We start from the raw sequence: 15743 nt of genomic DNA, 5'->3' as shown, positions 1-15743 counted from the left end.
TGTAGAAGAGTGAAGTGATTTTTATAGTCTTGCCCCCTCCTCTTGTTATGGTGTTGAATCCTCTGGTGTTAAGAATTGACCTCCAACTAGGCAGGCATTTTAAAGTGAACAGAAGTTTGTGTTAGTAAGTTAAACTTACATGATAGATGTCTAAATTGGGGGCTTGGAGCCTGTTTTTGTTGATAGTATTACAACACAGCACAGCGATGCTAATTTGTTTCCTGTATGGCTGTTTTTGCACCATAACAGAGTTGAGCAGTTATGACAGACTGTAAAGCCTGAAATGTTTACTATCTGGCCCTTTACAGAAAGCTTGTGCAGACCCCTGATCTAACTCAGTGAATTTGTTTTGGAACTGTTAAGCAGTACTATATTTTATGAAAGTGTTATGCGTCAGAATCTTTTTTTAAAAGGGGGGTTAAAACATTGAATTAAAAGATAGGTTTTAAAAAGTGAGGTTTGTTTGTAAATGTTCCAGATCGAAACCATTTTTTGCAAAAAGGTTGGAACTGGTTGAATAAAAAGTAGGTTTTTAAAAGTGATGTTTGTTTGTGTTGGATAATGTAAAGCTATCAACTTCATTTTAAGTTTTTGTTACATTAAAAGATTATAGTGCCCCATGATTCGGGAGATTTAAATAGATGTGCTCAGGTGTAATTCTTTGCCCCCAGCAGTTCAGTGTTTTAATTTTAGGGGATGATTTATTCCTACTGCTGACATTTTATAGAAATTACACTTGGATACAGCATTAGGGTAAATGTTGATTTTTATACCATTTGTTTCCATATATTTGATACCACATTTAAAGTGCTATTCCCAGATCCCTTTCAGGTGTTATTTCTTGACTGAGATGAATATTTGCCTGTGCACTGGGCTCTGATCTGCTTCCAAACTTGCGCAGAATTGAAAAACTCCCTTAATATAAATCTATTCATCAGTTTCATGTTTTTCTTAGGTCTTTTATATTTCAATCTGAACTCCTTGCCCTTCAGAATTGTTGAATAAGTTGAGGCTTTGCTGTTATTCGGAGAAGGGTGGTGGCTGGCCCTTTCTTTACCTATCATTTTAGGTCCTCTGTTTCCCTGAATCCCAGGTCTTGTTTTTGTATAGCCCGTCTTCCTGCTTAGGCCTTTCCATCTATAAAGGTCTATTCCATCCTTGTAACTGAACTATCAGTGCTAGTTTGACTCAATAGAAAACGCAAGGTTTCGTTAAGAGATTTGACGCTGTTGTAAGTCTTCATCATTCATATGAAATGCTTAGTGTTTTACCAGTCATCAGTGTTCTCCAGTTTTATGACTGTCTTGGGTTTGTTTCATCCACTGTGCTGAGCACTCAGTGGTCCTGTCGTTGTGTAAACATGCTCTTCAATTATGGGAAATGGTACTGAGCTAGTCCTTCCACATGCCTTTCACCACCCCAGTTTTTCTGTTCTCTGGCATTGTTATTTGAGTGTGAGCCCTGCACATCAATTGCAGGTTGTTAATTATACTTCGAGCCATTTTACAACTTTTGGCTTTTTTTTTTTTTTTTAAGGTTTTAAATTTCAATCAATTTCTAAGGCCATCCCTTCCAACCTGTTATTCCATGGGTTATCTTTTCCTCATCTCTAAGATTATTTGTAACTTTGAAAGTTTTGTTTCCTGCAAGGTGCTTTTCTTTCCTGTGCTTTGGCCTCTGCCCTTCATCTGCCTCAAATATTTGGTGATCCTTAGCTCATATTTAGGAGTGCAGCATTTTAAAAGCTGCTTGGATGTTGTGTGTGGGGCTGAGGGATGGGGAGGATAGGGACTTGTCAACCATGGGGTTCACTGCTAGGCAGTCAGGCTGTCTCATTTTATTGAGGAACCTCTTGATGTATTTCTCCTCTACTTTGAGCTGATCAGGTTCCCCAGAGAAGTCTTTTTTTTTTTTTTTTTTTCCTTTCTTCCATTCTGCTGCCTGGAGGGTAAAAAAAACTTGGCTGCCAATGTTCTGAGATCCCAGTGTGGGGAGAAACCTGAGGGATCTGAACAAGTAAAGTACTTTTTAACTCCTTTGTTTTCATCACGGTATGCCTGTTGAAAGACCACCTTCCCTTACCTGCTCAGACAAGTTTCTGCCAGGATGGGCGAGTTCAGTTGTTCTGCAGTACAGAGAGGATATGGAGGTTTAATTGCTTGTCGACCAATGCTCCCCTTTACCTCTATTTCCAGAGAGATCAGGGCTGCCAGTTGCTTAGTAAGCCTTTGCAGGTTCTGTGATACAATTTGAAATACCCTCACTGCTGACAGAAAATTCCTTTCTTGTCTGCTTGGTTAATTGCCATTTGTTCAAAAGCTTTGCAGCTTATATAATTCAGTAGTTTCTTTTTTATGGTATTTGTTTGTTTTGGGTTTTGACTATAACTTGTGGAATCTTAGTTCCCTGACCAGGGATCGAACCCATGCCCACTGACAATGAAAGTTGGATTGCCAGTGGTAATCCCCTTTTTTTTAAGCCCTGGGTTTTAGTAAGATTTCAGAAGAGACTAGAAGTGATAAGCAACCTGTGTGTGTGTGTGTGTGTGTGTGTGTGTGTGTGTGTGGTGATGAAAGGATTGGGGGAACCAAATGAGGCAAAGTACAAGTAGTTCAGTGCCCTTCTGAAGTTTGGCCACAAAGTAAAGTTTACAGGTAGGTTGCTAGTTGAACATAGAACCAATCTCATTTACTTGCTGGACAGTGTTAGGAAGCTTTGATTTCACGTCTCCCATCAGTTTTGTAGACCTGTTAGAGCTACTGATCCCATTTTCTATGCCTGTTGTCCTAATTCAGGTTTTGATACCTTTTGATTAACTAGATGTCTGCTACCAGCTGAGTTAATTTCTCTTCCCGGGGTCCTGGGTTTTCTCTGTCCCTTTTCTTATCTTCAACATATTTTGCAAGGTTGCAGGTCTTGTTTACCATGTTACTCTTTCTGCCATTGGTATGGCAACTGCTTCATTGTTCTTTGTTGTATACAAGTTAGAATATAGTGTGTGGACACCTCTCCAGGTTCCATTTATGCTGAGATAATTTTGAAAGGTAATCTTACTAAAAACATTAGAATCTGATTTTCAGTTCTTTGTGTTCTGTAGTTTATATGCTTTGTTTTACTGCCTGGAAAAGTTGTTTGAAGTTGTTAGCTTGCACTTTAAAAGTACTGTATGTGTGCGGCCTTGAGGTATTGGGAATTTTAAAACAAGGACTGATAGCACTGTCCATCATGGTGTTTGTTTTTTCCTGTATTGTATAATGAGTTTTATTTGGTTTAGAGTCAGATTAACCAGAAATGTAAAAATCTGGATCCATGCAAAATGGATACACTGACATCTCAGTAAATTCATTTGGGTGCGGTTTACGTAATAGTGCAGTTCATCAGTGCACTAATACTTAAGGATGACCCTAGATTTCGTAAAGACTGATTGTTACTACCTGCCTTGGAAACAGTTGAATGCATACTGATTTACCCTTTCTTCACGACTGGCCATATTGAGGAATCTAATCTGAAATTTTGCATATGTAACATGATTCTAGCAAGATGAATATCCAGCTGTGTAAAATGATTTGGCTTGGGCTATATATTGCTGTCAGTTGCCTATAATCTGAAAAGTTGGGGGGGAATTTATTATAATCTGTTGGTATTTCAAAAGAAGCTTGCAGGCTGTTCATATAAGAATCAGTATTGTTTGTTGGTGTTGCCTGGAATTATGTATTTCACATACACCGAGTGATCTTAGCTGTACTAGAGTTGTAAGAACTTGCTTTAAGATGGTTAAGCTTGCTGTTTTCATAAGAATTTTTTGTTTTTACTTCTATCTTGTGTAAAGACACAGGTTCATGTTTCATAAAACTTACACTCCAGGATTTTAATCACAGACCCCAGGTCTAGCTTGAAAGAAAAAAATAGACTTGGCATCCTAAAGAGTGTACGAGATGACAGCAGTAGTGTACAAGCTGGGGAAGGAATAGAGGTGTGGGAGGAGGTAGTTACTCAGTTCTTTGAGGCAGTACATTGTGTGGCCTGCATATTCCCCCCTTTGTCACTGATCTCACTCATTGATTCCATTTTTATGAATTGTTAATCAGCGACTCTGTTTAAAATTGAGTGTTGTCTTGAGTTGGGCTGATTACATATTGCCTTATTTGTTCATAAGCATCTTTTAGAATCTAATGAATGAGATGTAATTCCAACAGCCTGGTTATAAATGACTGTAGTATAGTGTGTGCTAAGTTGCTTCAGTTGTTTCTGACTCTGCTACCCTGTGGACTAGCCTGCCAGGCTTCTCTGTCCATGGGATTCTCCAGGCACGCGTACTGGGAGTGGGCTGCCATGCCCTTCTCTAGGGGATCTTCCCTACCCAGGGATTGAACCCACATCTCTCTCGTCTCCTGCATTGGCAGGTGGGTTCTTTAGCACCAGCACTACCTGTAGCTTTGGATAAAGACTAGGATCCAAGGGACTGTAATTTAGAAGACAGCAGTGGGGCAAGTGCTAAGTGTTAATTTTCCCCACTAAGCCCTATAAAGGCGAATAATTTTGGAGGGACAGCATGAAGAGGACTAGATAAAACTATTTTACTACTTAAAAAGGGTGAGATACTTTATAGGAATGAGATCCTAAGTGAGCAAGGTGTTCTTGTTATAGCAGCCCAAGTCAGTTGTTCCAGTTGTCTTGGGAGGGCTTCTTTAGTCTTCAAAGAAAGTACAGACAGTAGGAAAGGTTCTGTTCATTAAACATGGATATTAGGGTTACTGGATTCTATTTTGAGAAACTTTGGATAAGTTGCTTGGGAAGATAGTTTATTTCAAGGTATACATTTTATTTGTGTAGGCATATTTATTTTAGAATTTGAAGGCAAGGTTACTTTCCTGAATTTTTAAAAATTTCTCTTAAAACACTAGAAACTTAAGAGGTCTGTTGGTGCCAGTACCTGAATGTGACATTTAATATGTCATGGAAAGCTATGCTTTCAATAAATACTTGAGAAAAGTAATTATAATTGCCCCCTTTTTGTTGTATGGATAGCCCTGATTACATGGGGCTTTATCACATATTTAGAAAACATTTGCCAATCTCAGACTGGTGAAGTGGAACCCTTTTTAAAAGAAATTGGAAGAATGGGTTAGTTATGAGATTGGCTATGGCAATAAAGAAAACTTGGGAATGCTCAGAAATTTGTTGTAAATTGCTTCTCCAATCATTGATAAAGCATGCTACTACTAATTAGTTCCATGTATTAAGGCCTATCAGCATGTCATTTTTTGAGAACCTGGTTGATTGATTTTAAACCCAACGTGATGTTCTCTGTACCATCTGACCTTTCCAGGCATACTTTCCCTAAGCAAATTCTGTTGGAACCAAGTGTTCCCAGTTCTAGGAGTCTACTTCCAGAGTCTTCATATAAAGTTTATAGTGGGTTTTAATGGGGTTTTGATTTGCACTAAACTTCCTTTTCTGAAAAGATTACTCATGTTCAAATTACAATGTAGTGCTTTTGTTTTACAATTAAACTCTTACAGCAGTCATGCATTTTTTGCACTGTCTTGTTTCTTTTTTTTTATTTAAGCTTTCCCCTCTAGGGTGAATTTCTTGAAATAACATAGGTCTTATTTTCTTAGTTGAAAAAGGCAACTACTGTCAAGTCAAAAAGGACATAATGTTAATGATGGGATTTTATGCATAATTGGTTAAATAATACTAAAAGTTGAGACTGTGATGGATGAAAAAAGGGCAATTTCCAGTTTTCTCCAGGATGTTCTGAGAAAGGATGCCTGCGGTGGGAGTAATCTCTATGGGGATGTTCAGTCTTCGCCCTCAACTGGGTTTGCTGTCAGATTGCGGTGAAACCACCAAAAGGCCTGGGAATGCATTTAATACCTTTGCAGACTTAACACATTTTTCAAAAAATGGCAAATTAGAGTTGTGCAATAGCAGTAATGTTAACCAAGGTCCTTGTAGTCAATGTAAATACAGAAAAAGCCTATTATTATATTCCTATGTTTGTGTCCTTTGAGAATTCCTTTCAAGGGGTGTGGGGGTCTCATTGTGCCGGCCTGGAAAGGTGGTCATCATTGGGTGGGTCATAGTACTGAACAGGTGCTTCCTCTCAAATGAATTCTTTCTTAACCAGCTTGTGATTTGTCTAAATGCAGGCGGGAATTAAATCATGCATTCTGTAGTTCTAGGTTCTGCTAACATTGTATAAGGAGATAATGAACTTTGAAAAGTTAAAATAATTCTCAGATCTATTAGAATGTGTGGGGCATTCTGTCTAGTAGATGATTTTTTAAATTCTTGTTTAGTATATTTAGTGGAATAGATGATATCAAATGAGTGATTGTGAGGTTTTGCTCTGTCATTTGCCCTGTCATGTTGGGCAAATAAAATTTTAACTCCAACAAGCATCAATTTTTCCAGCTGTAAAATTTGTTCTTTAGGAGATACGTGCAGTGTTTTGGTGGTGGTTCTCAGCTTCATACAGAACGTGTGATGTGGCCAGGCTTGAGGGGAGTGGGCACATACTTGCCCACTGTGATGGGAATGAGTGCCCTTTGCGAAGCTTGCCTGGCACCTGCAGGGACTCCCTGCTTTTGCTTCTGTCACTTCTGGCGTTTCTTGCTATGAGGTTCCATGTAGTAGCCCCGTGATTTCCGTGAGTGATGTGGAAAGGTGAGATAAGCAGGAGGGAGGAGTTAGTGCCGGCTAAAGACAGTTCTGGATTATGGAATAGCTGTGATCCCCTTTTGAAATAAACAAGTAGTTTCCTGGGGAAAAGAAAAAGATGTAGTTAAGAGTTTCAGGATTTAACAATTTGAGGTGTTTGCGTGATACCCAGGTGAGTGTCTCCAGTAGAAAATCATTAGTGATTCAGAAGGAAGGCAATTGCCAGAGAAGGCAATGCTGTGGGAGTGAATAAAAACACCCTGGATAGTGTGGAAAATGAAGAGACCTGAAGGCTGAGCTCTCTGCTGTCCTCTGAATGGATGCATGTGTGCATGATTGAACTCCCCAGGTCTAGTTCTCTTTCTCCACCCTCACAGCCAGTGGTGTCTTCGTTTATCCTCATTCCTTTTAACTACGTTAGCCGAGTGGAGTCTGGCAAGTTATCTAACCTGTGCTTCAGTTTTCTTATCTGTAAGATGGGAAGAATATGTACCTCAAGGTTGTGAGGATTAAATTAAAAAGTATTTAAACAGTACTGGCACATCAGTGGTCAGTAACATTAATGGGACTGCCTTTACCTGTTGAGATAACTTTGATTTCCAGTAGGGTCCAATTCTCATCCCTCTTAGTGATTGGAGCCAGTGATGCTCATTATCTTTCTTGTATTTATTTTCTGCCACACAACCACCACTTTTAAGTAGATGGTATTTTAGTGTGTTTAGCATCTTTAGGGGTCTTGCCTTCTCAACTGAAATGTAAGCTTCCCTTAACATCAGGACCACTTCTTACACTTGTGTATACAGCCATTCATTTCTTAAATATTGGTTATCTCTTAACAGTATGGTGAAGTCGCTCAGTCGTGTCCATCTCTGCGTAACTTAGAATAAATCCTAATGTTCTAGGACTGTTTGATGCTGAGTAGGAACTCAATATTTGAAGCCACAAGTGAAAAGTCTAAGATTGTTTAAATATTTGTTTCTTTCTACTTGGGTATATTGTGACAGATGTAGCACAGATGGCAGGGAAACACTCCTTACTAAACGAGTGCTCTCCTTCTTCCTGGCAGCTTTCAAGAGTTTGGTAAAAAATACACATCATCTGGAAAACAAACTCTGAGACTGCCTGGGAGAACAGGCATTCTCTGAGACTTGCTTCCTGGAACCAGGGTGATGGCCTGTGCTTTCAACAGTGCAGTGGAGAGGAGGTTGCAAAGACATGTAATAACATAATGACATGTAGTGTAATGTTCAGGCTTCTGGGTCTTGGCATCTCCATATGTAAAACAGGGCGGGGTGGTGGTTAGATGAGGTGATCTTTAAGTTCCACGTCTTCAAGCAATAAATATGCTAGTATTCACTGGCAATCAGTGAAGCATTGTTTTATGAAATGGCAACCCACTCCAGTACTCTTGCCTGGAAAATTCCATGGAGGGAGGAGCCTGGTAGGCTACAGTCTATGGGATAGCAAAGAGTTGGATGCGACTGAGTGACTTCACTTAACTATACATTGTTTTATACACAATTACTGTAAGTTGCAATGGCACCCCACTCCAGTAGTCTTGCCTGGAAAATCCCATGGACGGAGGAGCCTGGTAGGCTTCAGTCCATGGGGTTGCTAAGAGTCGGGCAGGACTGAGCGACTTCACTTTCACTTTTTGCTTTTATGCATTGGAGAAGGAAATGACAACCCACTCTAGTGTTCTTGCCTGGAGAATCCCAGGGACGGGGGAGCCTGGTGGGCTTCCGTCTGTGGGGTCACACAGAGTCGGACACGACTGAATCGACTTAGCAGTATAAGTTGCAGAAATATTAGGTAAATATAGGGCTTCAAAAATAATGCCAACTCATGACAATATCTCTTCTTAAAAAACTTCAGGATCCTATCTCTACCCTCCAGAAACAACTACTAACCTGGCCCAAAGCAAAATAGTACTGATATGCTGTCTGGCCCACAATTAAGCAATCAGATAATATACTCTGAGTTAAATGTGGGTTTCATGGCTATATACTTCAGTCAGTACTTGAATCAGTAAAATCTCAGCTGTCTATGTGATCTTGAATTTAACTTTGCTATTTTCTCATCTGCAAAGTAAAGATAAAGCTATGTCTAAGCCTAGACAGCATATTTAAAAGCAGAGACATTACTTGGCTGACAAAGGTTCATATAGACAAAGCTATGGTTTTTCCAATAGTCATGTACTGATGTGAGAGTTGGACCATAAAGAAGTCTGAGGGCTGAGGAACTGATGCTTTTGAACTGTAGTGCTGGAGAAGACTTTTGAGAGTCCCTTGGACAGCAAGGAGATCAAAGCTGTCAAATCTTAAAGGAAATAAACCCAGAATATCATTGGAAGGACTGATGCTGAAGATGAAGCTCCAGTCCTTCAGCCACCTGATTCGAAGAGCCGACTCCCTGGTGAAGGCAGGAGAAGGGGATGACAGAGGATGAGATGGCTGGATGGCATCACCGACTCAGTGGACACCACTCAGTGGACGGTGAAGGACAAGGAAGCCTGGCATGCTGCAAGTCCACGGGGTTGCCAAGAGTTGGACATGACTTAGCGACTGAACAACAACATTAGCAGCACTTAACGTGCTTAAAACTACTGTTTTATGTGCTTTACATTATACTAACAATATAATCGTTTTTACCTCTTCGTGTCATTGAAACACCTCTCCCCCAAAGCACTTATTGCATTATGTTGGACTGTATTTTTCCCCCCTGGGTATAAATTACAGAAACTCCAAAAATTTCTAACATTGAAAATGCTTTAATAAAAAATATTTGGTGAATGGAAATGTGATATTGTGCTGGAGGAATTGGGACCTATTTAAAATGCTGAAATTAGATTATTAGGATTAAAATGAGTTCTCTACGTAGTCAAGAACTTCTGATCTTTTTATTCTTCCCCATGGGTCACTATGACTTTTATGATTTTAAAGCCGACTTTATGAGACTTCTGTGGCTGTTCAGTGGTTAAGACGTCCACTGCAAGGGGCACGGGTTTGATCCCTGGTCAGGGGGCCAAGATCCTGCATGTCGTTCAAATAAACCAACAACAGAAACCTATCTCAGACCTCATGATCCCACTTAGCATGGAACCTTGTTGACCAACTGTAAAGGAGTTGAATGTTTTGGTTTTTAGGAATCTTAGTGGTTCGTGGTTATTGAATGAGTGTATCACTCGAAAAAAAAAAAAAAAGCTTTTGATGTGGTAAAAGACATGACCTGTGATTTATTTGAGAAATAACAAAGTTTTCTATTTTTTTTAAACTTTACCCCCCCAAAATGCCTAGTATAAAACATGGTGGTTTGAGTTTTCATTTCAATGAAAGAGTGTGTAAAAGAGGTGATGTGTATCTGGACTGTACTCAGGTAAAGATTCTCATTAAAAAAAGAAAATTATTTGGCTGCACCAGGTCTTAGTTGCAGCACGCAGGATCTTTGATCTTTGTTGCAGCACGTAGGATCTTTAGTTGTGACGTGCAAACTTCGTTGTGGCATGTGGGATCTAGGTCCCTGACCAGGGGTCAAACCTGGACCCCCTGTATTGAGAGTCCAGTCTTAGCCACTGGACTACCAGGGAAGTCCCAACAAGATCAGGAAATTTTAAGGTCAAGGTCATTTCTGAGTAAAGAGTAAGATGATGGGAATTTAGTCAGTGCCATAAATGGAATCATCTTTCCTGTTAAGTAATAATTAACACTTAAGTAGCATTTACTATGGGGTAGACGGAGGAGCCTGGTAGGCTGCAGTCCATGGAGTCTCGAAGAATCGGACACGACTGAGTGACTTCACTTTCACTTTCCACTTCCATGCATTGGAGAAGGAATGGCAACCCACTCCAGTGTTCTTGCCTGGAGAATCCCAGGGACGGGGGAGCCTGGTAGGCTGCAGTCCATGGGGTAGCACAGAGTCGGACACGACTGAAGCGACGCAGCAGCAGCAGCAGACAACTGTGTGGTATTATTAGCTCCATTTTATTTTACTTTATTTATTTATTTTTTTTATTAGCTCCATTTTAAAGACGAAAACAGCACCAAACATAACCAACTCAGCACCAAACATAACCAACTTGTCTAAAGTCACCTCTGTGGTATGTGGCAGAGTGCAGAGCTGAAACTTGGCAGTCTGATTCCAGGGTTTGTGCTTGTAATAGTAACAGAAAAGCAGTGGAGCAATGGTAATAACAAAAACAACCCTCCACCCCTCAAACCAAATGGGGTTTCAGAAATGGAGGAGATACAACAGTCAAGAGACACCAAAGAGACAAGGAAATACTGCAACCCCCTCTTCCTCCTATCACTTTATCATATGAGTCACCAGGGAAGCTCTCCTACCACTACTAGAGAATGCTTTTGTAATTGGTGGTGGTAGAACTCTCTAGTTAATATAACAATTTATTGGTATCCTTGCAGATGGGGAGAAGGGTCAAGTTGGTATAACGTTTGTACTTAAAAGAATGATGATGATTGAAAGAAGAATTGCCATGCTGATGATTATGATCTTTTTGCAGTGTTTCCGCCATATCCTCCTAAGAGTCTTCATTGTTTGGGGGGATTCTTTGGCCTGAAATAAACAAATTTCATGATTTCTTCTTATTTCTGGATTAATGTGTACCCTATAATACATATTAGAACTATTTAGAAGAATGGATTTAATTTGATCAATCACAAAATCTCAGTAGGTCTGAGCAGCTGTTCTAAAACAGTACACCAAGATTCCTTATGGTGTTCAGCTGTAGTTTTATTGGCTTTTAAAATTTTTGATGTTGAAAAGTTACTCTCTGAACTCCAGTTTCCTCATCTTCATGATTTTACAAGTGTCACTCTCCCTTACAACCCTATTTAAAATTGCTAACTCATCTTCATTCCAGCAACCCTTTTCCCTTTCAATACATTATTTTTTCCCAAAGTACTTAACCTCTCCTCTAACAGTATGTAATTTTTACTTTTATTTTTTGTCGAGAATGTAAGCTCTATGAAGGCAGGGATTTTTGTCTGTTTCATTCACTGCTATAGTCCCAACAGTGAACCAACGATATAGAGCAGGTGTTTAGTTAATGTTTGTTGGAAAAAAAATGAATGACTAAATCTGCTTATTAAATGAGGATAATAGTCCTGCCACAGAGTAGCTCAGATTCTGAGAATTAACCAAGATAGTGAATACAGTATATCAAGACTGGATATATGAATAAATTATGCCATTATTAATATTTTGATGAATAATGAGATGGATTTCCTTAAGTATAATACAAAAAAGTTTCATATCTTCACCTAATTAACCTAAACAAAACAGCTCACTTTTATTAAATATTATTAAAATTATTGAAAGAATTCAAGGAGCAATAAAGAGAAATGAAACGTGGCCACACAAAATTATAAAATCCTTATGCCCACCCCCCTATTCGGTCCACTCCTTTTTAAAATATATGGAACTGCTTTTCATCTAGTCATGATACAAGTGAATTGCTTGATGCTTACATGGATTTCTGCTGACTGCCACCCGGATAAGGAAAACTATCATATTTCACTTATCTTTCTTCATGCATCACGTCTGCTTCTTTAGTCTCAGTGTACAGTGATTTTCCAAGAACAAAATCAAGGTAGATGCTTGCAGTGCTTACTGTAAGTGGCATGAGTCCTGGTATGCCACTCAGATGGCCTCATGACTCTAGTTTATGACGAGTTATGGGAGCCCAGGTTTGTGTATCCAAGATGATGCTGATTATCCCAAGGACTTGGAGTATGGAAGCTAGCAACTAGGTGTACTTTGCAATGTGTTACAGTGCTTTAAGTGCAGGCACTATAGGATGTGCACTGTAGGTATTTCTGCACAATACTATAATACTCATAATAACCTTAGGTTAATATTCCTGTTTTACACTGTTGAAGAAAAATGAGGCTCAGAAAGTTTGAAGTTACTTGCCTCAGAGAAAGTGACGGAGCTGGGATTCAGATCTAGAATTGTGTGACTATACTGCCTTGTGTAGAAATACTGAATTAAGGTATAAATGGGCTTTACATTCTTCTCTTAGGTTATTTATTCTCTTGCATTAATGTAACATGCATGTACAGTTTGGGCAGTCAGAATTCTGTAAGGTGTGTGAGTAAAAAGTGCCTTCTCCTGTCCTGCTCCTTTCCACCCCAATCCTATTCTTCAGAGGTAATCACTTTCAGCTCTTGTTTGTGTGTTTTGTTAGTTGCTGTATCCCTATTGCCTGGAACAGTGGTTTTCACCTGGGGATGCTTGTGCCTTCCCGAGAGCATTGGGCAGTATCAGGAGACATTTTTGCCTGTCATGAATGTAGGGGTTGCTGCTGGGCGTCTAATGGCTAGGAGCCAGGAATGCTGTTGAACATCCTGCAAGGCCTCGGGCAGTCCCAAGTGTGCCTCGGTTGAGAAACCCTGACCTAAAACAGTGTCTGATGTATAGTGGGTGATCAGGAAATACTTGCTCAGTCCATCTCATTTAGCTGTCTGTTTTTTCCTGGTGTTTGTTTTCCTATGGGTTACTAGAAATATTTACATATTATTATTATACATATATTTACTAGAAATATATATATATATAGTTCTTGATTTTTTTCTGTTTCCAACTATAGAAAAGAGGATATAATAATTCCTACCATACCTCCAAAAAAAAAAAAAAAATCCTTCCTTTGATGGCTCCTGTGGTGCATCCATTTGTTTTATCTATTATTTAAAATTTTAAAAAATATATTTATTTTTTAATTGAAGGATAATTGTTTAACAGAATTTTGTTGTTTTCTGTCAAAGATCAATATGAATCAGCCATAAATACACATATATTTATTTTTGACCACGCTGGCTCTTCTTTGCTGCCTGAGGCCTTTCTCTAGTTGTGGACAATGCAGGCTACTCTGTTGCAGTGCGTGGACTTCTCATTGCAGTGGCTTCTGTTGCAGAGCATGGACTCTAGGCTACATGGGCTTCAGTAGCTGTAGCATGAGGGCTCAGTATTTGTGGCGCATGGGCTTAGTTGCTCTGAGGCACATGGGATCTTCCGGGACTAGGGATTGAACCCATGTCCCCTGCATTGCCAGGCAGATTCTTAACCACTGGACCACCGGGGTCCCTTCTGCTTTATCTTGCAAGTTCCACACAGTCTTTTTGATCTGCTCCAGTGGGTTTTGGTTGGGGTCCAGGTTTGCTATACCTAAAGCTTTAATCTTCAGATCTTTCTTCACCAGTATTCTGGGCGTGCCCTTCTCTTGTTCTTTCAATCTCATTTCTTTTCATTCCTTGATTTATTCCCTCTTGTTAGTGAAAAATTTCTTGTGAAAATTTCTTAGAACGGGTGACTGGGAGGTAAGTTTCCGAAAATTACATGCCTAGAAATGACTTCATTCTACCCTTACATTGAGTTGGTAGTTTGGTTATAGAAATCTAGTGTGGAAATCATTTTCTTTCAGAATTTTGAAAGCATTCCTTCTTTTTTCTTTAGCACACCTATACTGTTTTTGCAAAATCTGTTGTTACTCTATTTGCCAAGTCTTTGTTTTTCTTTCTCCATGTGAAAGCCTTCAGAATCCTCTCTTCTAACATTCTATAATTTCAAGATTATATGCTCTGCTATGGTCCTTTTTTGTTGTTCATTGAATCTGTAAATTCATGTTGTTTTAGGAATTTTTCTTGTATTAATCTGGTTTTCTCTCCTCTGATATCGTCATTTCCTTTTTCTGAAACTCCTGTTATTCATACGTTGAATCTCTTAGACTGTCCTCTTTCTTCTCTCTTTTTTTGCTCTACTCTCTGAGAGAATATCTCAACTTTATATTTCAATAATTCTATTTAATTTTAAAATTTTACTACTGTTTTAATTTCCAAAAGAACTTTTTGTTTTATGAATAAGTTTTTACATAGCTTTTCATTCTGTTTTCAGAGTTGTATTATATTCTGTTATTTCTCCCAGGATGTTAGAGAGGTTTTTTTTTTCTTTTTTTCTTTTTAAAGTACAGTTGATTTCCAATATTGTGTTAGTTTCAGGTATATACCACAGTGATTCAGTCATATATATATATATCTTTTCAGATTCTTTTCCCTTATAGGGTATTACAAAATTGAGTATAGTTCCTGTGCTATATAGTAGGTCGTTGTTGGTTATCTATTTTATAGAGAGGAGTATGTATGTGTTAATCTCAAACTCCTAATTTGTCCTTCTCCCCTAGAGAGGATTATTAGTAACAGTTTATTTTTTTCTCATGCCATGCAGCATGTGGGATCTTAGTTCCTCAAACAAGGATCTAATCTGTGCCCCCCGCACTGGAAGTACAGTCTGAAGCGCTGGACCACCAGGGAAGTTAGAGGTGTTCTGTTTTATAATGAAGCTTTCTTTTTCTTCTACATAATCTGTTTTGTCTGAGTTTCTTTTTTTCCTGTTTATTTTTATTTATTTTTTTATTATAGAGATTTTTCTCAAATATCTCATGATTTGTGTTGTTGATTAAAGTGATGGTTGGAAACTCACTATGAGTGAGTGAGGGCTATGATTTGGTGAGTTTCTCTATAGGGTAATCTGGTGCACACCTGACCGTTTCATTGGGGGAATGCCTCAATACTTGTAAATTAGTATCTGTAGGTCTTTTTTCCTTGGTCTAGTCAGTTTTCTTAGGGAGGAATCTTCTAATCTCCCGCTGAGTGAAGCTGACTGGGAGACAGGTTGGAGAGTGGTCACCATATTCTGGATTTTCATTAAGTTCACATAATTTTAATATGATGGTCACTCTGGCCTTAACTGCACCTGGTATCTGAATTTAAAATCTCTTAGATCCGTTGTCTTTAGATAATACAATTTATCATCCTTTGTCAGTGATAAGGAGAGGAAGCAGCGTGGTTGTAAAAAGAAGGGGAGGGACTCTACAGGTAACTTGTTCCTTTGAAAAACTTTATACTCAAGTCGCTTCTTTCTAGACCCATACTGCTTTTAGAAGTACCGTGTGTCTACTTTTAGAAGTACCATGCGCGTCCAGTTGCTGATCCTTTCCAAGCTTTTATGGCCTGGATCAGTTTGCATCTTAATATCTTCTGCTACTATAAGCTTGTGTTTTGAGCTTT

General features: G+C 39.0%; 1 protein-coding gene and 1 long non-coding RNA gene across 3 annotated transcripts in view; one reads left to right on the top strand and one right to left on the bottom strand.

Moving 5' to 3' along the window:
* LOC133249781 (uncharacterized) overlaps nt 1-15743 on the top strand; it is a 419931-nt gene that overhangs the window by 272857 nt on the left and 131331 nt on the right. The gene's annotated exons all lie outside the window — the stretch shown is intronic.
* Nucleotides 11049-15743, bottom strand: part of LOC133249771 (uncharacterized) — a 38074-nt gene continuing 33379 nt past the window's right edge. For both annotated transcript variants that reach the window (XM_061420597.1, XM_061420598.1), the window contains one exon: nt 11049-11235. In XM_061420597.1, coding sequence (XP_061276581.1) covers nt 11098-11235 — 138 coding nt within the window. In that variant the 3' untranslated portion in view covers nt 11049-11097. The remainder of the gene's footprint in view (nt 11236-15743) is intronic.

The sequence above is a fragment of the Bos javanicus genome, chromosome 6, assembly GCF_032452875.1.
Source record: "Bos javanicus breed banteng chromosome 6, ARS-OSU_banteng_1.0, whole genome shotgun sequence".
NCBI lineage: Eukaryota > Metazoa > Chordata > Mammalia > Artiodactyla > Bovidae > Bos > Bos javanicus.
This window is presented reverse-complemented; position numbering and strand designations above follow the sequence as displayed.